The sequence below is a fragment of the Mchenga conophoros genome, linkage group LG9 (assembly GCF_057382185.1).
Source record: "Mchenga conophoros isolate Kocher_MC1m ecotype Shallow Benthic linkage group LG9, M_conophoros_male_GT1.1, whole genome shotgun sequence".
Lineage (NCBI taxonomy): Eukaryota > Metazoa > Chordata > Actinopteri > Cichliformes > Cichlidae > Mchenga > Mchenga conophoros.
This window is the reverse complement of record NC_140534.1, coordinates 11,909,315-11,933,866: the sequence shown is the minus strand read 5'-3', so window position 1 is coordinate 11,933,866 and position 24,552 is coordinate 11,909,315. Positions and strand designations below refer to the sequence as shown.

Here is a 24,552-nt window from a genome sequence, read left to right as displayed (position 1 = left end):
ATGCAGATGAGATTACCTGCTTAAAATTTCAGTCAGCACGTAGCAATGTGAGGAAGCCTGGGCTGCACAATGACAACCACCAGTCAGCCAGTGTGTACCTTCTCTATAGACTCCAGGGTCTCAGTGTATTTCTCCTCTGTCTGCTTGATCTCTGTCAAGCAGCAACTCCTGATGTCAGTCTCTGCTTGCTTCTGGAACGCCTACGCACACACGCACACATTATACACTTGAATAGATACATTGATAAATAATCACTTAAATTTAAAAAATGTATATTTGAAATTTAAACAGCATTTTAAAGGCATTCAGAATCTGCTTTGGCACCAAGGTTCATCTGACTTTCTTTCAGTGCTTTTGTTCAAGTTTGCCAAGTTTCAGAAGAACTCTTTTGAAGGATATTTCAGATGGAAAGATAAAAGAAGGCCAATTTTTATTTTGTAAATTTTCAATTCCAAGTTTCATGGAAACCACAAAGCAATGAAGACCAGCTCCACATAATCAAACGTCCATTCAGAATTCAAAAAAGTTCAATTTCTCAAACTATATTTTCTCAAACAGATACCACATTCTGAGCATTTCATTTTTATTGCAATGACTAATGTTTTAAATGGTTTCCAAACAAGAACCTACAAAAAAATATGCCATCGGTGCAGGATGTGGTGTTATTTTTCCATACTGTCCCCAATGCTTTTACAAACCACACATTGCATTACATTTTGCCTGAAACTGCCCATAAAAGATTTATTGAGCTTAAAATAAGATGTGGTCAGCTGAACACTTGGAGACACAAGTAGGGAAGTGCCATCCATGTCTGATCCCATCACCTAAGACAGGGGTGGGGGAACTCCAGGCCTCAAGGACTGGTCTCCTGCAGGTTTTAGATGAGTCCTTGATCCAACACAGCTGATTTAAATTGCTACACTACGTCCTCAACATGTCTTGAAGTTTTCCAGAGGCCTGGTAATGAACTAGTCATTTGATTAGGGTGTGTTGACCCAGGGTGATATCTAAAACCTGCCCTTGAGCCCTGGAGTTCCTCACCCCTGGCCTAAGACGTCAGATATGATGGTAGCATCACTTCTTTCACCAGTCTTTCTTTGCAGTCTTTGACAACAAGAACAAAAAAACACATTTTCAAGTGAAGTTACAGAGGTGGACAAACCGGAGGAGGGACAGCTTCTGTCTTCATCAGGTCCTCGTAGATCTCGCCGCCTTCTTCGTCATCGTACACACAGTCATAAAGGTCCTCCTCATCCTCCACTCCATTCTCACTGCAGGACAAATGAAAGAATAAGGCAGTGACACTGCATTACATCACGCTGCTGTTTGATCCTGAGTGAGTGGGATGAAATGGTTTTCACTTCTCTGGACAAGCACACACGGTTCTGGTTTTACAGATGTGGATTTTAATACCACACTACAAATCTTGTTAGAAGGGGACAAAACTTAATCCCTTGCTGTGAAAGTGGCTGAGGAACACGCAGACAAGAAAAGACTTTTATGTGTGACGCCACCAGCCTGTTCTGACTGCTCACATCGGAGCCAATTACTGCAGCCTTAGCAGGTGGGCTAACATGATGTGACTCAGTGTTTGTGTGCGTCTTCTTTACTTTTCATACATTTATTTTAGAACCAAATGTTCCCAAGTTCAAAGAAACCTAAGGGGATAATTGGACGTAAACAATTAGCATGTTTTATTAGGGTAAGGAGCAGGAGGTGAGGTCAAGGATAAGAGATCTACAGCATAGGTGGTGGACCATAAAGGAAAAAAAAATATTTCTCTCTGTGGTTTGCTGCTCTGTTTCACCTAATGTATTATTGTCATGTCTAATGTATTATTGTCATGTCTTATAGTAAAGGGCAATAACTCAAACAGAGACGAGACAATGTGTCAAAATTCATTTAGGACTTGAGGGTAAAGTGGGCCTCTGTAAGCTAACAAAGGAGCTACAGAACATAAGGTTACGTTGTAACCTTGTTTCTCTGAGTGAGAGACTATTTCTCAGTCTCAATATGATAGAGAAAGACAGCTTAGCTTGACGTTATCGTAAAAAGAAGATATAGGTAGAAATAATCTAATCTACTTTGATTCATCTTTATCATAAACAAAATATGTAAATGCTAAGCTGCACTTCCTGTTTTATAAGCAGCTTTTGTGTGAGGGATTTTGTTACTTTTGTTAAGAAACAGTAGTAAGTAGTAGTAAAAAAAAACAACTATTTTTTTCATGCTAGGTTTGGTTAATAGTCTAGTACAAAGACTGATAGCTAACAGCCTAGCATAAGGCCTCATAGCTAACAGCCTAGCATAAGGCCTCATAGCTAACAGCCTAGCATAAAGCTTCATAGCTAATAGCCAAGCTAGTCTATTTCAATTTTAGTGTTTTAGTGGGCATTACTAGATATCTAGAATACAGAGAAATAATGTCCTTAACTATTACTTTTAACTTATACTATCTCTTCAAAAATTAGTGCAGTGAATTTAAACACTTTGTTAGCCTTGCACATTAAAACAGATTAGAACAGATGAAATCTCCAGTGATGAGAGAGAAGAATTTGCTCTTAATCCTAAATGCTTTGCACATATAAAGCTTTATTTTGGTTCTAGATGGGCAACAACATTGTATGCTTGGCTAAAAAAACCCAAATGAAATGAAACCTCTTGTTGTGTGGAACGGCGTGCGCGTGTTTCTGTTGTGTCCGTTATATGGCTGCTAAACGCTGAGCAGATGGGAGAATGTGGCTCAGTTCAGTGAGATCCAGGCTGACACATCAAACCTCCCGTGCTGGCTGCTATCAAGCCACTGTTTTGCTGTCACTACTCTTAGTGTGCCGCTTCCTTCTGTAGGAGCTGTCAGCGTTAAACACGGGCCAAACCACTGTGTCACTGTAAAGGTTTCCAACAGCATTTCTGCTGTAGGATTATGGCTCTCTGCTGACTTCAATTACCATGCAAGTGCCAGTATTTCTGATCAGAAACAGACAGGAAACTGCAGTGTTATGAGCTATGAACTGGAAAAACAGAGAAGGGACAAAAAATCTGTCCATGAATTGGCATCTGACGCATTCAGTCTAAACAAAAATGCATTCAAAAATCCATATCAGATAGGCCAGAGTCAATAGTCCTACAGCTGCATTTAGAGGAAGGCCTGTGAATGGGACTGTGCCAGACATTCTGTCTGCAACGGAGGAGGATTATGTCATGTTATTATTTTGTCCCTGCTTTATTTCCAAAGGTGAAAAAAAGGTTGGTTTTAGTTGGTATCGAACACCGACCGACCTACATTGGTTGCACGCAGTATAGCTAACACCCTCTCTATGAACTTTAAAGGGTATTTTTAGACAGAAAAATCTGTCATTTAAATCTGCTAAGCTAACAGGTGTCTGCAGAGCAGGGCTTGAACAACAAATGATTAATTCACAGTCCCACACACCCCACTTGTAGCTAACTAAGGAAAAGAGCGGGGCGAGTTGATGCTGAAAATGGCTGCCTTCCAGACAACACCCAGGGAACAAATGGCAGCTTTATCCTCACAGGCGTGGAGAGTTTTAAGAGGAAGCCGAACACTAAAGTAGAGAGACTGCGGTGCAATGGGATCACAGCGGTGAGCTGTCAGACCCCAGACTGCATCTTGACATGTGAAAGGTTTAATGACTGCATCTTGTGCAGCTATGCTGACAAAAGCTGTCTGCACACATCCGGAAAGACGTGTAAACATCTGCAAAAGAGCTCAGAAACCCCTTTTTGTTGGAGTATGCTCATTTTACATTTACTCAGCGTGCCATAATGACACACACATGTGCACATAAAGACTCACAAGGTTGCTGACTTTTTAAAATGTAACATGTGTATTAGAAATCCATCTTAAAATGTTCTTAAGGATATGGCTGGAAACAAAAGGGTGGAGAGCATACTCTATGAGGTCCTCCAGGTGGTTGTAGATGTCCTCATCTTCAACACTGTCCTCTGTTGGAAAGGGCCTGACAGGAGAAAGCAGTCCGTGTTTTAGGATTAAAATACCTCACAAGCTTCCAGTGGCAGTATAATGCATCCATTACATTAGATTTTATTGTTCACTACTAAGATCACAAGATGCAATGAAAGAAATGCATTGTTTTGTATTAAAACATTTCACTTCCACATACCTGATTCCAGTCTGTTGTACAATCACAGTGTGGGAGAGTTTAGAAAGTGTGTCCATAACCTGAAACATAAAACACGTTTCAGGACATCACAAAGGTGCATTTCTGATAACAGACACACGAGGGCAGCATTTTCAAACACTTCTGTGTTGCTCAACAAACAAACTGGGGCATATTTTACAGGAACACGTTCATATGCTGTGTTGTTTTTACATCTTCATGTGGAATTATTTTTGTACTGCGTTGCCTCCTAAAATACTCACTTTATATTTAAATCAAATAGAAAAGAAACAAGGAACAGAAAGAGAGAAGAGAAGTGTAATACACACAAAAAAATATTGCTTTGGCTCCCAGTCAACAGCTGCAGCAGTACACCAACAACAAAGCAGTGTCACATGACCTACTGTCAGTAGGTGTGATGTAAACTGTGTGTCAGCTGAGGCTGTTAGTGTGATATGTCATTTAAAGCTGCTTCCAGTGTGTTTAAACATCTCTACCTGTGTGTGTGTGTGTGTGTGTGTGTGTGTGTGTGTGTGTGTGTGTGTGTGTGTGAGACCAGATTGACTAATTACCACAGAACTCAGCTGGCTGAATGTAGATATGTTATGTGAGTCAAAACTCAACAGGGGAACTCTGTTTATTCTCCGTTTTTGAAACCTGCCAAACGGCCCACAAACCTCCTTTTTGAGGCCAAGCCTGCACTCATGCTAACACATCACAGATATAATACAGATAAATTTGCCTGGGAGCTTTCTGAGATCAATACTGATCACACGGCTCCCTTCCCCCCTCCTGAAAACAGAGGCACTAGTGCTGCGCGATACTGCAGATTTCGGTATCAGTCCGATACCAAGTAAACATAGGGCCAGTACTGCCGATACAATACCGGTACTTTTACTCTATCAAGGCAGTTCATGTAGGGTAGAGCAGTGTGGTATGACTTATGTGATGAATCATCACTGATTTTCAAAATTTGATCTAATTTTAATGGACACTGAATCACTGTGATTTTTTTTCCACAATTACTTTACACAAAAAAACACATCTTTCAGCTACATCAGCTTTTCGTGTCTGGGGTTTTGGGGACCTGGAATATAAATGTGGGCGTCTCTACGGCACTTTGGCTCAACTTCTGTTGTTTAAATGTGCTATAGGCTATAAATAAAATAAATGTGACAGTCAACACATTTTTCATAGTGCATGTTTGAGGTATATTTTTTGATTTCCCAAAAATTAGTTTAACATAAATCAGCAGGCTACAGAGTGAACTTGGAGGACAGAAACAATGAATCCATCTCATCACGCTAGTATCGATCTGAGACCGATACCAGCGTCAGTATCAATACTATCGATATCTGGATCGATCGGCCCACCTCTAAGAGGCACACAGAGAGGACAGACAGAGAGTGTGACATATGTGCAGAACTGTGGGTTGTTTTTAATACCAGTATCAGCTGGAAAGGATGTCTGATAGATGAGTCGTCTGCTGCTTATCATTTTCACGTGATGATGGAAATCTTGTGAAATCCTGATGCGTCACGAGCAGCAACACATTGAGAATGCGCAAAATAAAGAGTGGGAGGATGCAAAGGAGGCATTTCAAATCAAACCAGCAGTACTGAAGTAGCTGCCCAGTGAAGGACTGGGGTCTTTATGTGTGTGTCAGGGGGGATTAAATGGCTTGTTGGGCTACTTGGTGCTTCTAAATCGCTCACACCCTAAACATGCGTGTAGAATGTGCTATTGTTGTTGTTTACAAGTACACCTGCAAGCCACCTCAACCTTCACAAATAAGCTATGACAGCTTGACAGACAAAATCCAGGCAAAACACAAAAAGAGTATGTCAAGCACCGCGCAGCTATTTAAGATCACTGCTCTGAGGGCACTGACACATGTTTTTGTCAGACGCTCTTTTATTTGGTTTGGACAGGTAGAACACTAATAAAACTAATTTAGTGGCAAAATCCAAACACACACACACACTGGATGTAGAGTTGTCACACAGAAGACGCAAGTCCTGAAGCAGGTACATGAAGGTTAGACAATAATTAGCCCTTTATCAAGCAAAGAAGGATGATAATAAGGATTCAGACTTTAGACAGCACTAATGCTTTAATGCAGTCTAGACAGTGCTCTTGCTTGTTTTATGAATACAGAAATGGGCATGCATGTTGGTATTGCGATCTAAACAGAGCCGCGAATGAGATAATAAAGAGCTGGCGACATGCGTACAGTTATTAGACAAAGCTGATGTAGCGCTCTCTCTTTCTCTCTAATAATGAATGAAGGGCTTGACATCCGGAGAGCGTGTTGGCAGGTACAACATGTTCAAATGCTGCGACTCGGCCGCGAGCTTCTGGAGGCCCTCCAGCTGTAGCTGGCAGGCGATTTTAGGGGACGAGTTCTGCGAAGCGCTGTGCTGTTTTGGCTCTGCTGACTACATGAGTCACACGCAACTAAACTGACCATCTGCACAAGACTTTTGGAAGGCTCGCCAGCATTACATCCATCTGCAGTCGCGCCGCTAATAATAGAAATGTCAGGAAAATGTCCATAAATGAAATGGGACTTTTTACAAGACGGCATGATTTTGGTGCAAAACTTAATTGGTCAGCAAAGTAAAGATGTTATGTAAGACTGTAACACACATCGAAATCCTACGTGAAAGCAGCATCTACTGTAAGAACTCAAAGTTAAAAACACACACACACAGAAGATCAAGCGTTAGATTTGGTGTCCAGAGGTCACGGGCTCAGCAGCAGACACGTACTGTACTGCAGCAGCAGATGATGAAGGCTCACAGGTCCTTTGATGGAGGCTAATAAGCCTGCCCTGTCTGACTGTGGCTGCACCCCTGGATTAAGTGATTCACATCAGGCCAATTAAAGCAGGATGAAGGATGTGTCTGCCCACAAGAATGGAAGACAAGCACACAGAGCCTGCATGGGTGGGCTGACACAGAAATCACACATGTATGTATGTATGTATGTATGTATGTATGTATGTATGTTAGGGCTGCCACAAACGATTATTTTGATAGTCGACTAGTCACCGATTATTTATGCAATTAGTCGACTAATCAGATCATCATCCACTGGACGTAAAACTACAGCTTATTGCACCATGCAGCATCTGCTCTTATATAACTATCATTAGCTTACAGCTTTAAGCTTTTAAGGTGCTAACTAAAAATAAAGACAAGATGATAGTTTATTCAATTTTAATGAAATTTGCAGATTGTTTCGGTGAAGTTTAATAAACTCCTTGCTATCTAAAATATAACAGGACAACGGAGTATATTCTCCAGCATCTCACACTTCTGATAATCAGCTGTCTGCTTGACGTTTATTCAGCTGTGTAAAAACTATAACTTTAATCTCAGACAAACCGATTTACTCAGGAACAAATAAAATACTAAAAAAAAAAAAGCCAAACAACAACATTTTTAATTTATCTAAGTGACTCATATATATTTAACCTGAGTAGCGAAAGACGGCGGTGGGTTTGAAAACAATTTGCCTGGAGTCTGGTGTTCTCACCGTGCTAGTGACCTAGCCCCCGGCTAGCTATCGAGCTAGTGGGTAACAGACGTCTCCGAAAACGTCGGAGCGCTTTTGAAAATATGTGGTGTCCTGATAAACTGAGCCGATATTTGAGGTTTACACAGCTACATTCTCGGCTGAAAATATGTTAAACGTTTATTTTGTGACCCAGAAAGAATAATAAGAGTAATATTAAAACTAACTAGCTGCCGCCATTGTTGGAAACTAAGCTGGGCCGCGCTATGAATTCTGGGACACAGCTGCTTCTTCTTCTTCTTCTTCTTCTTCGGGGTTTAACGGCAGCTGGCATCCTTGTACATGCAGTGCTGCCATCTTCTGTTTCAGTCCGTTATTACACTCTTAAATCCTGCTACTTATTCCTGCGTCTTTTGGGATCTTACAAAGCTTCAAACGACGCGTCGACTATTAAATCAGTCGTCGACGATTTTGATAGTCGACGTAATCGTGGCAGCCCTAATGTATGTATGTATGTATGTATGTATGTATGTAGATAGATAGATAGATAGATAGATAGATAGATAGATAGATAGATAGATAGATAGATAGATAGATAGATAGATAGATAGATAGATATGACTTGTGCATTAATATTTAATCTTAAAATTGGATCACTGTCACACAGCGACGCCACTGGTTGGATTGTAATGACACGAGTGCCATGTTTGCTCTATTTAGAGGAAGATCAATAGTAACCCATATATCTGTCCTGGAGATCAATCGGAGCCTATTTCTGATCTCCATCGACGGCCTCTTCTTTGTTTATCCTCGCTCATCCTTTCCTTCCTCTCGTGGCGGAGAGCAGATCAAGCAAATGGTTGATGCATTGTGAACGTATAACATGTCAACAGCTTTATTGGTTTCACACACAGCCCAGCACGCTGTCCCAGTTTCCTGCTCTCTGCTTTTACTCCTCCTTTCTGTTTCTCCTTTTCTTTATTTCTAAATCACCGATTGCCAGCTAAAAATAGGCACCACTGTGGAACACATGAAGCTCATCATATTACATGCTTTGCATATAGACTTCCATCTACACGATCAGCTGTCTGGCAAACTCCACATTTAAGATTTTTCTTGTGTAAAACAAACCAGAGGTGTAACACTTGAGGGGCCAGTTTAAACCACACCAAACAAACAGGTGTGAAAGCATCTTGCAGCGTGTTGGCGTCGGCTGCATTCTTCTCTCGCTGCTGTAGCAGTTATTTCAACGATTGCGACGCTCGCTGTCTTGAAGCCGCCTGTGTTTGGAACAGCTTGGGTTTGCTCTCTGCACAAAGACTGTGTCTAAGAGGATGAGTTTGAGGGTGTTAAAGTGAAGGATGTTCTGTGTGTGAGTCGCTGCAGCAGAGGAGAAACTTAAAGCTCCGATTTATCTTTTGGCCCAAACAAAAAAAACTAACTAGCTCTGCTAAAACATGCAAAACAATATTATAAAGTTCTGTTAGTCTCATCCACAAATGTCTTTTTTTCATATCAATCGGTCGCTTTGTTTGCTTTTTCTCGACTGCCTCTGTCGGAGGCCGCGCTTGATGAAACTTTAATGAAAGCAAGAAGCTTTCAGTACGTCCAAAAAAAAATCTTGTTTGTATTTTCAGCAAGAAAAACCAAAAAGCTCTTCCAGTTCAACTGCTTTTCCCATCAAACATTTACTGTTAAAGTGGAACAATGTAGAAGAAAAAGCCATCAAACGGCACCACAGAGAGAGTGAACACGATGCACTCTGGTTTATATCGGGTGTAGGTGTAAGTGAGACATGGGGGGTGGAGTACACGTGTTACTTAGACTAATTGATCTCAGTTTGCTTCTTGTGTTTTGTGACTGTGCTGTTGGGCGTGAGATTTATTATTGTTATTTGTGTCTACACACACACACACACACACGTGGATGTGGGTGTATGCTTGTTTGGGAGTACATCCAGTTGACGGATGCAGCTGGTGCATAAAATCTAATCCAGATATAAAGGGGAGAATAAAAACCTGATTGGCACAGAAAGAGAGAGCGAGAGCGTGTTTGACAATCAGTGCCACGGCTCATTAAGGCCCATAATACATCATTAGTGTGTTTGGATATACAGATGTATAGCTGATTGGAATGCAGCACACGTCGGCCATTTCCCTGTGTTTTGCTGCCTGCGTCATTTAGACAGCCATTCTCTGCATCAAGCTAACACTGCTTTCCATTATTTCTATGGCAAAAACAACTTCTTTTAAATGACAACAAGAGGCAGTCTCAGAAACCTCAGAGACTGCAGAGTTCCTCCTCTTCAGCTCTTTGAGACGGCTTCTGAGTCAAACCGCAGGGACTTTCAGGTTTAATCAAGTGTCAGACTCAAGGACTTAAAAATGAACCAGGGAACCAGTTTAGCTCAAAAGTTCAAAAAATCAGATCTCTTAAATAATTGCAGGTTTGACAGTGGTCACTAGAGACTGGCTCCAAAAGCGAGTCAGTCCCCGCACACTCCTGACTTCATAACATTAAAAACATGGACATAGCTGCCGTGATGTCACTAACAGGTTTCTAAGGTGCTATTTTGATGAGCAGTGGGTGTGGCCAGAAGGGGGCGTGAAACAGCGAGCTCACTATTAAAACACTTGTGGTTGACAAGTTGTTAGCCGTTAGCACATTATTAGATCATCTTCCAATTTGAAACACAGCATGGACGTTACTCAGTGTGACCCGACATGAGTGACTGAGCCCATAAACTCATTAGGTCGAGACAGGAAGCGGTTTTCTCACTGACGTCCACAGGACTGGAAGTGTTTTTGCAAACACAGCTATCGCCACCTGGTGGCCTTCAGATGCTACATCCACATTTTATACCATTGATGATCACAAAACACATTTACAGAATAGGTATAAAGTAACTTTTTAAAAATCTTTTTATCTTTACTAAACCTCTCCCGGTGTTTTATTGTGCCAAACACATTTGTTTTTCCAAGAGGAGCACTATAGACTAGGCTCAACTCAACAGAGCTTTTTTTTATCTCATCCACCTTCATACTGGACTCGAGGACATGGCCACTTTGACTGACAGAGGTCGATCAAGTTACTTAGCACTTAGCGTGTATCTCTGTGCGTGTGTGTAATGTACCTATGTGGTAGCTTTTAAACCAGCTTGCTTGCATTTCTCTCTCGTTTCTCCCTATGCTCGCATATTAGTTATTTCCATCTATCGTGAAAATGTCCCACAGCCTAGCCAAGTAAAAACAGCTTTGGTTTCTATCTATTCCAATTAATAACAGATGTGCTGATAACTGGAAACAAGCAGGGATTTTCCTTACCAAAACAAGATTTTGAAAGTGCTATTAATAACTAATTAACTAATTATCTGTAAGTTTGAGGGCTGTTTGATGCTCAAGAACTTGTATTCCAGCATGAAATTAGTGTGATAGCTGACAGCTAATTTAACATCGCAGCTTCACTCCATGTCTTAATTTGAGCTCATCAGTCTCTGTGTAATCCTAGAGCAAATATTCACAACAAACAACAAGCGTCTGAGTTTTGCCTTCATTTCTTTCTCTCAGCAGAGTAAGGTTAGAAGTAAGGTCATCCTCACTGTCCAGGTAAATCACATCAACCTCCACGGACCGCAGCCCCTCAGGACACACACACACAGTCGCTCACACATGTAGTCCCAGCCTCACAAGCAGATCCTTCACTCACACACATGCTTGTCTTCAGCCTCTCTGAATGGTTGACATTCACATCAGTGGGGGAGCGTTTTTCACATGTGATCACACATTTGCATGGTTTTCACACAACGTGAAAAAACACAAAACAAGTGATGTTCCCAAATACACACATCTGATCTGCCAAATCCTCACTTTTCTGGCAGATTATTTAACTCCAGCTGAGCTTCACAGTGCCTGAATCAGCAGGCTGCTCACAACTGGCCAGCAGTAAGCAGACGCGCCAGCACATACATGCACATAGAGAGCGCCGTGAAATCAAGGAAGACCTCATAAGTGAACATGACGTGGTGGAAGACTGAAACACCTTGGCTTTCTTCTTTAGGGAATACCTGCCATGCAGTGAAACCCCTGTGCACATCTAAAACCTGGGCTCTGTCATAAATTTTATGTTTTTGTACATAAATATAACTAATAAAGGTTTTTGCTCATTTAGAATCAATATTGCCAATATTGCTCATGTCTTTCATCTTGTTAACGATTCACATCTCTGTATATGAATGCTAGTTCAATGTCGTTTCTTTGGACAGTCTTTAGCATTTTATCCAGTCTGATGTCTTGAGAGCAAGCACCAGTTTTTTCAGGCTTCTAGTAGAGCAAGCAGAAATCTTTGCATCTGTCATTGTTTATTCGTGCAAATTATTTTAAAAGCTAACAAAAAGCTAAATGTTTGTCAGATATGTTCACATCCCGTTTCCCTTTAGCTCTAAAGACACTTTACCTGCATGCATCCAAAGCCTGTTCAAAGGTGTTCGGTGAATACAAACCTGACTACAAACTGACCACAAAAAACTGAAAACTTTCATACATATTTCAGGATGTCAGCGGGGCAGCTTGAGTTCTTGCTGGCAGAGCTGGGACCACATCTGCGCGGGCAGAGGAATCATTTCAGAGATCTGATTGACCAGGAGCGGCGTCTAGCTGTGCGCCTGAGGTAAAATAGTTTTATTTTACTATTTCCACATCATTAGATATTCAGTACTGCTCTGTGTTTTGAGACACAGCAAACTTATTGCCAAATGCAGCATTTGATTGGTCAGATTGGATGTTCGGAAAAAGCACCAAAAAGTAAAAAAAAAGTAAAAAAAAAAAAGTGTGAACAGCTGCATTAAAAAGCAGCAAACCTGGGCGCCAGCTTAGCTCAATGCGTTGAGCGGGTGATCACATGCCAAAGGGCTGAGAGCAGCCAGGCCGGGTTCGAGTCCAACCTGCGTCCTTCGCCGCGTGTCTTCTGTCTTTGCCCCTGCTTTCCTGTCCTCTCTTCATTGTGTCTATCCGGTTGTTCAGTCTGACGTCACTAGCCGTGTCTGGGTCTAAACTCCGCTGCAGGTCCATATATCAAACGATCACTGTGGCATTACTGAGAGTTGAAAAACTGTCTAAAGTCTTTCATCTTTAATAAAATGATCAGCGTTCTGCTCTACCAGGTGTAACAATTGAGTTTAACATCCAGGCATCCATGAAAACGGAATTTATGACATTTAACGGAGTTAGAAGTTAGCAGGGAGTTAGCTCGCTAGCTTCTATCTAAATACAATATAGCATGTCCTGACTGCGGGGTTTTGGAAACTAATTAAAACATACAGCTTTCTTATCACTTCCAGCATAAATGAAGACAGAAAACTAAACAGCAGTAACGTTTGTAGGGTTACTGAAGTTTGGCTAGCTGGTATATAATGATGTGCTACGTGACCGCTAGCGACACAGCTATGTTAGCATAATATAAACAAGCTAACTTTTTTTCCACTCGATAAAAGTTAACGTGAGTTTTCTCGGTGGTCAGAAACAAATGTAATCACATGGCAGGATGCTGTAAAAGGACCAAACTTCAGCCAGGAGAACAACTGAGATAATTCATCTACAATACAAAGTTAGTCATTCATATACTGCTGCATGGGCTGGGCTGTAGTTACATCCTAAGGTTTTAAAAACTGAGCTTAAATAAATGATTAGCGGTGATAAAAGCCGAGGGAGGTCAACAGGGATCACTGACTGTTTTAGGAGCTTTTTGAGATCAAATAGAAGAAAATACATAGCATTAAACATGTTAACAACACAAAAGCCATATTAAACGCAGACTACTTTAGACCCGGAAGTAGGATTCGTCGCGTCATCACTGAACAACCGGATTGAATGAAGTTGAAAAAGGCCAAAAAAGAACAAGCGAGTCTAAAAAATGCTTTTAACATTCAGATAATTCGTGCAGATTTTACAGGTCAACTGTGTCGAGGTCTTAAGGTTGTCCTTGCTGTCCTTGAGCAGCGAAACTGTGGTACATTTTGATATTTTATGGCTACATTTCCACTCTATTTTTTTAATCCACTTTTATGCTCAACAAAAATGTTTACACAAAAGATTCTCAGCAGTCCTTGCAGGCTAAGATCCTACATACAGAGATGAATCCTTCATGGAGGACCCCCCACTCGAAGTTAGTACGACACAAGCCAGAGCTTCTTGCTATTGTGTTCACTGCTGGTATTATCATTGACTTCATTGCAGCAGCCGTGCTAAAGACATAACCTCATCTCTTCCACCCACTCCTGAGCCAATCTGCAGCACAATCTCCATTGTTTCATCACGTTGACATGACAATATCAGTCCCTCGCTGCTGAAATACTATCTCGCAGTTAACTGGGGATGAAATGAAGCAAACGAGGGGAAAACAATCTCCCCAAAGCCTCTTTGAGGGGAAAATACAAACTGGTTTTAGTAGTGCTTTTCTTTAAGTGAAGCTACAAGGACAGTGTTTAAAGGCTGCACATTTCAGCTCCTAGTTGGGATCATTTGGCGAGCAGAGACTTGAAAGACTGCCAGAAACCTTAACAAAGTGTAAGAGCAAGCTCGAGTGGGATGTCTGTGCTGAAAACGACGTCCTAAGGCGGTCAGTGAAAATCCATATGGACATTCCTCGGCAATTTTTTTTTTTTGAGAGCCTTTGATCCTGCAGCGTCCTTCAAAGAGCTTCAGCATACGCCTCAGTTTTAGTCTGCCCCGTCTCACCCCACAGGATATTATGAACCCAAACGGGGGATGTGAGTGAGTGCTGTGAAAATGGAATCACAGGCAAATTAATTAGAAAACAAGTTTGAGATCTGTTTGGGTCAGGACTGGGACACAAACACGTCCTCGAATGTCTGCTGCTTTTATGTAGGCTGACAAACTGCAGTAGCACGACGGGAGCGCTGATGAATGACAACAGCAACGATCGTTACTCGCTAAAGATTCTCCACAGCTGGCAGACTAACAAAGAAACATGTAAACCGCTTTATATAAAATAGCTGGGTTGTTTTTTAACAGCATTGGCCAAATTGACTTGAATTTAAAACTCAAACTTTTATTCGCTTTTACTTCAGTCGTTTAATTGGGGGCTGAATCCACCGGGGACACCAGGAGAATGTAATTAAGAGCTGGAAGGTCAGAAAAGTCGACAGATCTGTGGTGCACCAGAGAGCCGAGTCTTAGGAGCCACTCAGAAGAGGAAACTGTCGCCCAGTTCAGAGAAGAAACATAGAGCCGGGAGCTTCAGAAGACACATCCTTCGCTCTGCTTTTTTCTTGATTTACAGCCGCTCTGAATGTAGGTAAACAAAGACTGAATCAGGGTTATCAATCTTGTTGCACTTCGCAGAGCTATTCATCGTGCTAGTTTACATGTCAGGTATTTTACGACCTCTTTTCGTCATCGCCGGATTATACTGTCGACTGTCGAGCGGCATGAGCTAAATCCTCAATGAAATGTTACCATAAATCCAAATCTCGGTGGTATAAAGTAATAACGCCTTTCATATTGGCTCCAGACAATAAAAGCAAAGTAAATGCAGACTTTCCTCATGTCAGGCCAGAAGCGTATATTAATATACCACCTTTTATTGGTCATCTTATTATCAAGGGTAGTGTATACAAGATTCAACAAGCTGGATTAAAGCTAATCATCTCATCCAGGATTGTCAAATTAAACTGTGCAATGAAGGAGGCCTGTAAAGTGAAACTTCCCTTTCTGAGAGTGTAAAGACGTTTTACTACACATTTAAGGCGTGCTATAGTTTTTCCACATAATAAAGAAATGCTGCTTTGGGCTTAAATTGTAAAAAATACATGTGTAAAATTACAGCTCATTGCACTGAAAACCCAGTGTAAAAATCATAAATCACTAGACTAGATAGTTCTGTTATTTAATTGTTGATCCATTACTTTTTTATTTAGGTGTGATATGAATGGCCGTTTATTTCCTCCTTCACATTCTCCAAAACCTTCCAAGGGGCCAGATTGGAGCCTTTGGCGGGCCGATGCTGCCTCCTCGGCCAGGCTTGGCAAACCTCAGGTCTCACCCTGAGTCTACACACCTGAATCAAATGATAAGTTCATCACCAGGCCTCTGGAGAACTTCAAGACATGTTGAGGAGGTAATTTAGCCATTTAAATCAGCTGTGATGGATCAAGGACACATCTAAAACTTGCAGGACAGCAGCCTTTGAGGCCTGGATTTGGACACCACTGTCCTACACCAAATGTTTTGAAAATTGTTGTGAAAATATGATTGGTAATTTTTCTGTATGCAAAGAAGGGAAGTTATGTAATCGCATTATTGGTTCAGCCCACATTTGTTATCAAAACTATATGTGGTTCACAGACTAAAATGAGTTCGACAGACCTGTGCAGATGAAAAAGTAGAGCTGCGAAAGCAGCCCGAGTTAATTCTGATGTAAGTTATGGTAATGTGGAAGCTCTTCTTGATGTACATAACATGACACATCAAACCAACTGATGAAATCGTAAACTGACTCTGAAACTGCAGCCAAAAAAAGGCCAGACTGAATAACCAAATACATTCGTATCCTCTATAATGCAACAAACGTGTCGGCACTTCTGGATCTGTGTTGCTAACGCGCTGGCCGCAAATAGCCAGCTTGTCAGATCTATATGGCATAAGTGGGTTAGCATCATTTAGCATACCCCGAGGAGTTACCATCATAATCACGAGTGCTTAAAAAGGCACTGTTTCAATCAGCCTGTGCAGATTCTGCGCATTAGTCATGCAGCTGTGTGCAATCTTGTTATGGTGTTTTACTTTTGCTTGAATAATTAAACGCCATAAAGGAAAATACATCACTGATCTGTCCATTACGAAGGCTTAGAGGAACTCAGCTACAGAAAAGCAGCTTTCTGATGAGTACATCAACTCTAATAAACTTGTTTGTAGAGGGTTATTTTTAGGGTCTCATCATATATTTGCAGTTAACATTCAATTTTATACATAGTTTTGAGTGGAAAAAAGCAGAAGAAAAATGAGAAATGAATAAAGAAATGCAAAAAAGAGCAAGAACAAAAGCCAGGCTGAGAATTTAAATGGAAAGTAAATGATAGTAGGGTGTAATCTGTTTATGCCAAATTCTGACTCTACCCTCCAAACGTCAGACCAGGCAACCTTTGAGAACTCACTCAGCAATCACAGCCTCGTGTTCCCGTTCTTAGCTGACAGGAGTTACACTCGCTGTGGTCTTCTGCTGCTCTGGCCCATCCGCCTCAAGTCTGACATGGTGTGCGTTCAGAGATGGTCATCTGCATATCTTGGGTTGAAGTTACTGTTCCCTTCCCATCATTTCCAGTCTGTCCATTCTCCTCTAACCTCTGGCAACAACATGGGATTTTCCCCCAGAGAACTGCTGCTCACTGGATATTTTTCGAGCTGCTTCCGTGTTACAAGTAGAAGCTTAAACAGTCAAACCTAAGAAAGCGAGTGCACATAAAACAGCTGCACCGTTTGAGAAATCGCACACATCAGACTCCATTGATTAACACCTCCCCGAAGACACGATCTGCAATGCATCACGCACGCCATCTTCCATCATGCTTCTTTTTATGATGACATGTCCCTAGAAACTAATGAAAAACTGTCCATTTGGAGGCTGTTGTTGAATTTACTGAATCCTATTAGGATTTTAATTGAAGTAAACACACGTTTCCTAATTAAATGAGGGCGCTTCATTGTGTTTAAACAAAAGGAATACTCCTCTGTTGCATGTCTGCCGCTAAAGTCAAGCCAAAATCATCGTTTCTTAAACTGTCTTATGTCCAACAAAAGCAATTTTAGCTGCTTCTCTTGTTTCGTGGATATTGTTTTGATGGATTTATGGATTAAATCTCATCAAATAACCACACAGTGATTAATATTATATTACTATAATCCCCATCAGAATCTTGACCACGTTCACCCAGAAACCCAAACTGCAGCTTTTCATGTAAGATGAATCACACGGCTGCCTTCATGCATTATTTCATTTACTGCGCAAACTTCTCCCCATGTGAGCTCATCAAAACTGCCTCTTTTTTGGATATTATATAACTCGGAGCAGTTGCTACGATGGGATAGAATTCAAAGAGCGTGGAGGATGGAGATTAGCTATTTAGAATCGCCCCCACTTTTGAATGACAGCGCATCCACCCACTCCACCTCCACCACTCCGAAGCAACACAAAGAGGAAAAGACCCCAACCCCCCCTTCCTTCTCCACAGTTGCATCTGGAAAAAGCTTTGTTGACACGCACACAGTCCTCTGCAACGATTCTGCACAATCTTTACATTACAGAAAAGCATCTCGGCGAAATCAGAAGGACGTAAACGTCCCTGTGATTCAGTGCCGTTAGCTCTGACGCAGAGATGACAGATGCTGCCTCCGGCACCTCTTGACAGGTTTTTGGTGAAAGTTTTTAAAGATGTGTCAGCGAGGGATTGCCCTTGTTGAAAACAAAATCTCCCTCATTCATCTCCTTTCAGATGAAGCTAGCGGGCGCCCAGGGGAAACTGGCTGCACAGCGGGGAGAAAGTGGATTGAAGAGAGCGAAATAAACATGCAGAATCTAAACATTCTCGGTGAATCGCTGCTCATCTGGAAGAGAACACTGACCACAGGCAACTCACGTTCTGAATAAATTCACCTCCAACGCTCATCTGTAAGCAGCACAGTGGAGTTTGGGTGTTTCGTCTATGAATAGTGTGTATAAATACGGCTAGTATGGAGAAATCTGAGTTTATTGTGTCAGAAAACTTGAAAAAAAGTGGAGTTTCGTGTCAATTAACACATGAAACTTACAGTATGGCACCAGGTCAGCTAAACTGCAAGGATAAGATAAGATAAGATAACCTTTATTAGTCCCACACGTGGGAAATTTGTTTTGTCACAGCAGGAAGTGGACAGTGCAAAAGTTATGAGGCAAAAATTAGAATACAATAAGAATAAATACAGTACACAACTGTACAGAATAGAATAAAATAAAATACTATATACAGTAGAATAAAATAAAATAAATATACGATAAGATAAAAATAGAATACAAATACAAATACTATATACAACTGAGTAAAAATACAACGATGACAGAAAGGATTATTGCACTTAGTATTATTGCATATGTATGGATGTGTGTGCTTGATCAGTTAATCAGTTGATCAGTTAATCAGTTGATCAGTTGGATATCTACCCAGTTAGGAAATATCAACCTTTGTGAATCAATTTTAACTCCTTTGACGCACATTTAACTGACAACAGGTGCACCTGAGAGGCAAAAACTAGACAAGCTCCAAAAAGGAAACAGATTTGCATATGGTGGCCAAGGACTGCTGCTCTCTCTTTCTCCCTCCTGACTGATACCTCCTAGTACTTTTTTGTATTGTTACTAATGTCCTTGATACTGCTGGTAGCTTAAGATGACACCTGCAGCCCATTCATGTGGCACAGACAGTCCAACTTCTTCAGGATGGCACATACGTGGAGATACCCAGATCACCCACTACATGAGGAGAGCTGGATAGAAGCATTAACTTAGAAGTGGAACTGGTATATCTGGTATTTGGAATGGGAGAAGTCCGCCAGGAAACCTACAAAATGACCTTCAGGGCCACTCATATGCTTGTTTTCACCAAACTGTAAGTTTAAGTGCGATCGGTGCTTACAGTCCAGCATTGCATGGCTCAACTGGCATTTTTCGGGGAACACCAGAACTGGGAGATCCACCACCTTGTTGTTTTCACTGATGGCAGCAGATTCACACTGAGGAAATGTGACAGGCGTGAAAGAGTCTGGAGACGTCTGCCTGAAGCATCATTCACAATGACTGGTTTGGAGGGTCTCACTGACCTCAGTGTAGTGGCCGACATCACCCCGACTGCTGAATGAAATCCTGAGACCCACTATCAGACCTTACTGTATGTGGGTACAGTAAGGTCTGATATGGCAGTTTGCACAAATGTAACTGTATCTACGGAGTGATGAGATCAAAAGAGATGGAACAGTAACATTACAAGAAATCTGGATTTTGTCTTCTTTTTTTTTAGCAAACTGCAAAAATAAGACGTCCTGTTCAAAATTTGACTGTTCTTGAGTCTCCAGGGGTTGCTTACAAATCGTATTGCAACAAGACTTCAGGAACTCGAGCCACACGCTTAAGACATCTAACAGCAAAATGTGTTGTTTTAAAAATGTGAGCATCTTTGATTTTGCATGAATTGTATGAACTTTTACGTAACTGAGAAAGATCAAGTTTTTTGTTGCCTTCACAGCCGGATGAAAAGACTCCTCATTATCCAGTTTGTACAAGCAACAATCGTCCCACTACAAATTTTAAGAGCAGATCTCCAGCTACAATTTCCAGGTCCCAACAGGTATTCACGCAAAACAAGAGATAATGGAAGTTGCTTGTAAGGTTGGAAAAGACACTAAACTAATGTCAAAAACTGAAGCAATCCCTGCCGATGAAATGTAGTCCATTACTGCTCGAAATAACAGTTAAACCAAACATTTACGTCATTGTCTTAAGAATGGAAAAAAGAAAATAACAAAAATGCCCTCAAATGCATCTGTAGCATTTAGCCACACTGCGATGTAGGTCAGTGATTCCAGGTAGCGAAACAGTCCATATTGAAGCAGGGGTAAGAAGAAAATCTGTCAGAATGTAGGGCAGAGAGGGGAGGAGGGAGGTTTTCAGTCCTTCGCTTCAGTCTCTGTCGTCTTTCCTGACCGCGGTGGCTTAGCTTCACATGCTCTCTGGCTGGCCCGGTGTCGGCAGTGGCCTAAAAATACCTGCCATGTTTAAACGCCCAGGTAACCTCAATACCGAACAGCAGCCTAACACACAAAGCCTTTACCATAAGAACGCTGCAAGCACAACCGCCGTTGGCCTCTTACTGTTTCCTGATGTCAATCGACATGACAAGAAGGCCACAACTCTCATTTGAGATGCAAACACAAAGAATTAGAATGACGGTGTTGCTTTTATAAGTAAAAAAAAACCTTCACTGAAGGATCGGTTTAGTAGTGAGCTCCTTTTAAATCTTTTTACAGTAGCACTACCTGAAGGGTTAATGTGTTTCATGCTCAACGGGAGGCTCCCTTTTGAACTGGTATGGGGCAGGGACATACAACACAATGTCTTTACACAAAGATACATACACACACACCACTGACCAAAAGTGGCAAGAATATAAATATAAATTCCCCTTCCACCCAGTTTTCCAGTCAGAGCACACTCTTTTTCCTCTCTGTGTCATAAACTCTCCCACATTCACACACACACTTCCACTTCCAGGGCCGGAGCCCGGTCACAGGAAGAGTGCGGGCTTGATAGAGCCTGTGGCAGAACAAGACTGAGGAGGTGGAGAGTGGTGGTGGGGGTGGTGGGGAGGAGTCCAATTGTCTAGGCCTGGCTCACCAGAGCACACTTACACAAAATATACTGTAGGCCTCGACAGGCTGGTTGGCACCATGGGGCCACCATGGGTGGTTTGGATTTTAAAGGCATGAGTCAAAATGCAGCACATGCAGACAGATAGCAGTGCACATGCACCCTTACACCTGAAGGCAAATTTGAATATAGAAACAACCCCAGAGGGGTTCTGTGGTGACCGTTTCCTCTTCCTGTTTCCTGCTGCTTACTGAGACTTGAGATGAATCAGTCTTCGGAGGAGTCACTGTAGCATGCACGCAAATATAGAGGCACTCTCACACACTCGTATGCAAACACTACAACCTACACTATCAGGCAAGTTTTTCCCTAATTCAACGTTAGAAGGCCAGTGAGGCTTTTCAAATGTCACAGAATTATTGTTTGAGGGCAAGTTTTAGCTTTTCTTTGAGGACGCTGGTAGCCGTGGTGATGAGTCTTAGCTTCTGCCTCACTCTGGCCATGTGAGTGCCGGCCTTCCCCGGTTTCATCTAATTGTCCACAAAAGCTATTACAGTGAGCCTCGTGCTTCCATTCTTCTCTTAATCAGCTTAATTGCAGACATTCAGTTGCCTCCCTGATATATTTAAAAGAAAGTCAAATATGATCATAGTGGATGGAGTATAACCAAAAGCAAAGAAAGGGTTGTTGGAGAAATCTGTGTATGTTTTGTCACCTGTGAGTTGACTAAATGAAAAATGTAATCCAAGGAAAAATTTGCAATGCAGAAATTGGACAGAGCAAGAAATTAAGCATATGTTGTCTTCAGCTCACACATCCATAACCAAAAGATCCCGAGTTCCCATGACAGCCTACTCTTCAGCTCCGTTTGTGTGTGCACAGAGTAAGGTGATGGTTGCCACAAGCTAGGCTTCAACTCAGCTCACACGGAGAGCTCCAACAGATGTCCACAATCATCAAGTTTTTTTCTTTCACACTCTGAAACAATCAAAGAGACTGCAGCCGGCAAGCAGAGCTGCGGGGGGGGGGGGGTCTTTAGAAAGACACAACTGGGCTCGGGCAGTTGGTGTGTGTGTGTGCGTGATGGGTTTTCTGTTTTTTGCACGAGTGCACGCGCTCATGCTTGAAGAAGCCAGTTGTTATGAGAAGTGTGTTTCCAGTGAAATCAGCTGCCGTGCAGTCAGTCACCAGGAGTCCATGAATTATCCACAGAGCTTTCAGCAGGTTCTGTCAAATTGTTTTGGGATTGACTTTAAACCCAAGTGCACAGCAAGTGAACCAAGGAAGCTTTTTCACACACGCTGGAACTCAAGGTCTACAAAAAGCACTGAATGGCCAACATTTCTCTGGTAACAAGACTGTGGAGAATTCTCTGGAACACCTACTGAACTCAAAGGGATGTAGGATATGATAGCATCCTTCGTGGTTAAAATGTTAGAGTCCTTGAGCCATTCACCTGTGTGAAGTTTCAGATATTTGTGGATGACACCCTTGCATCTCTGAGCTAATTACAGCGAGCGACGTACACAGATCTATGGATTGAGGATGAAGAACAGATTCTCTTCATGCACAAAGTCACTGCAGCACACCAAGAGTGGAAGGAGTATAAATTTTGCAGCTCCATTAAAAGTAGATGTGCCAGTCAGCCAGCATGCACAATGCAACTGGAATGCAGTGATTTTTAAAGTTAAGGCTTGCACATGCATTCTGTACGTTGAAATGTCCACCAGAGAAAGCTGTGGTCTCGAGCCGCCTGCCAATAAAATCTGATTAATTGCTTTTGCAGAGGTTTGGACTGGCTTCTCTCTCTGAAGGCCTCATTTAGCATTAAAAAAACCACACAAAACAGCCATAAACCGAGCTCCTTTCTGTGTTACTGACATCTTTGTAACCTTTTGTTGTGTTGTCACAAAGCAGAAAAGTCATTACACCATGATGGGAGAGAAGGCTACACTTTCAAAGCCAGACTAATTAGTCTGTTGTAGGTGGGTTCACTGCTCCGCGAGGCTGAGAGTTTAATTGCAGGTTTAATCGACTGACACCTACGACACCACCAACCTCCAACGCCATGCTGGAAAGATGTTAGCAACAACCCGTGAGGTATCTCTACCATATCTGGGGCGGAGAACAAAATAATGACCAGCAATTACTCTGATCATAACCTAATTGTAGCCTTTAAAATGTGCCTCCGAAGCAGTTGCGACTCACTGTTCCTGCAGCTCAGCCCTGTGGTGCAGGGATACAACCCGAGGATCCATTAGACATATGATATCTGACCACAGTGATCAGCAGTACAGCTGAAGGACAAAGGAAATAGACAGAGAGGGAGAAATGATGGGGGGGTGGCTGGTCAGGAGATGCATCAGGCTTTAGTGGATTTCCACAGTTAAATTTATCACAGTCAACTGAGGAGGAAGACAGCAATCAATAACCCCTATCTCCCTGCTGTCCTCCAAGAAGGACAGTTGCTTTCAAGGGTCCAGACCTCTTTTAGACACCCCATCCAAAACATAAAGAACAAAAAAAAGAAATAACCCAAAACAACCTGCATCATATTATATTTAAAAAAGAAAGAAAAGCTAGAAAGCCACTGTTAGAGCAACGGACCTCAACCTTTTCTGCGCCACGGACCGGTTTATGCCTGACAATATTTTCACCGACCGGCCTTTAAGGTGTCGTGGATAAATACAACAAAATAAAACCCGTACCAAAAAAAAAAGATTTATTCATAACACACGGGAGAAGGGAAACCGGGTTAGCGATAAAAAATGACAATAAAAACCCTGAAAACCATAAATTTCACACCCGAGCCTCAACTCTCACGGCCTGGTACCAAACGGGTCCGTGACCCGGGGGTTGGGGATTGCTGTGTTAGAGGTTGATTCCTGACTGGATACCTGCTCCGTTGTAACCTCTTGCTGATATTATATGAAGACGAAATCAAACTGTAACCGTAGGACTGTGGAAACCTGGAAACCCTTGCCTGATTAATGAAACTAGAACGCGTAATGAAAACGCAGGGATCTGGAAGCAGATGAATGAGTCGGGCGCAGCTGCGAAAACAACAGCATGCAAGAGTAGTCACTCATTACCAGATGATTTACATGACACACAGCTAACAATATGCAGGTGTAGCATCTTCTGGCACATGCAAAGCTGTAGAAAATGGGATACAGTACATAATGGAGGGTTACTATACAGGGGTGGAGGCCTGAGCATCCACCAGTCATCCAGATGACCACAGAACCAAAAAAGCTTGGTCAGCGCAATACTCTTTAAAGACTGGAAACAAAAATCAACTAGCCAGCACTTCTTAAGCTACCGGTTGTTGCACGATCTTGTTTCCTTGAAGTGTAAAAACTGAAGCTGAGAATAAAAAAAGCGAGTCATTGTTTCCAGGATAAACTGCCCACCATGTGACTGTGTGAGCATGGAAAGATCCCGTCAGCACTTTGATTCTATTTAAAAAACACAAGTTGGAATT

The 24,552-nt window shown here is 41.9% G+C and overlaps 1 protein-coding gene across 2 annotated transcripts in view; it reads right to left on the bottom strand.

The window, feature by feature from the left end:
• vav3a (vav guanine nucleotide exchange factor 3a) overlaps window positions 1–24,552 on the bottom strand; it is a 93,902-nt gene that overhangs the window by 47,170 nt on the left and 22,180 nt on the right. For both annotated transcript variants that reach the window (XM_085286482.1, XM_085286483.1), the window contains exons 3-6: window positions 4,146–4,204; window positions 3,915–3,980; window positions 1,163–1,271; window positions 99–200 (exon numbers count right to left, since the gene is read on the bottom strand). In XM_085286482.1, coding sequence (XP_085142608.1) covers window positions 99–200; window positions 1,163–1,271; window positions 3,915–3,980; window positions 4,146–4,204 — 336 coding nt within the window. The remainder of the gene's footprint in view (window positions 1–98; window positions 201–1,162; window positions 1,272–3,914; window positions 3,981–4,145; window positions 4,205–24,552) is intronic.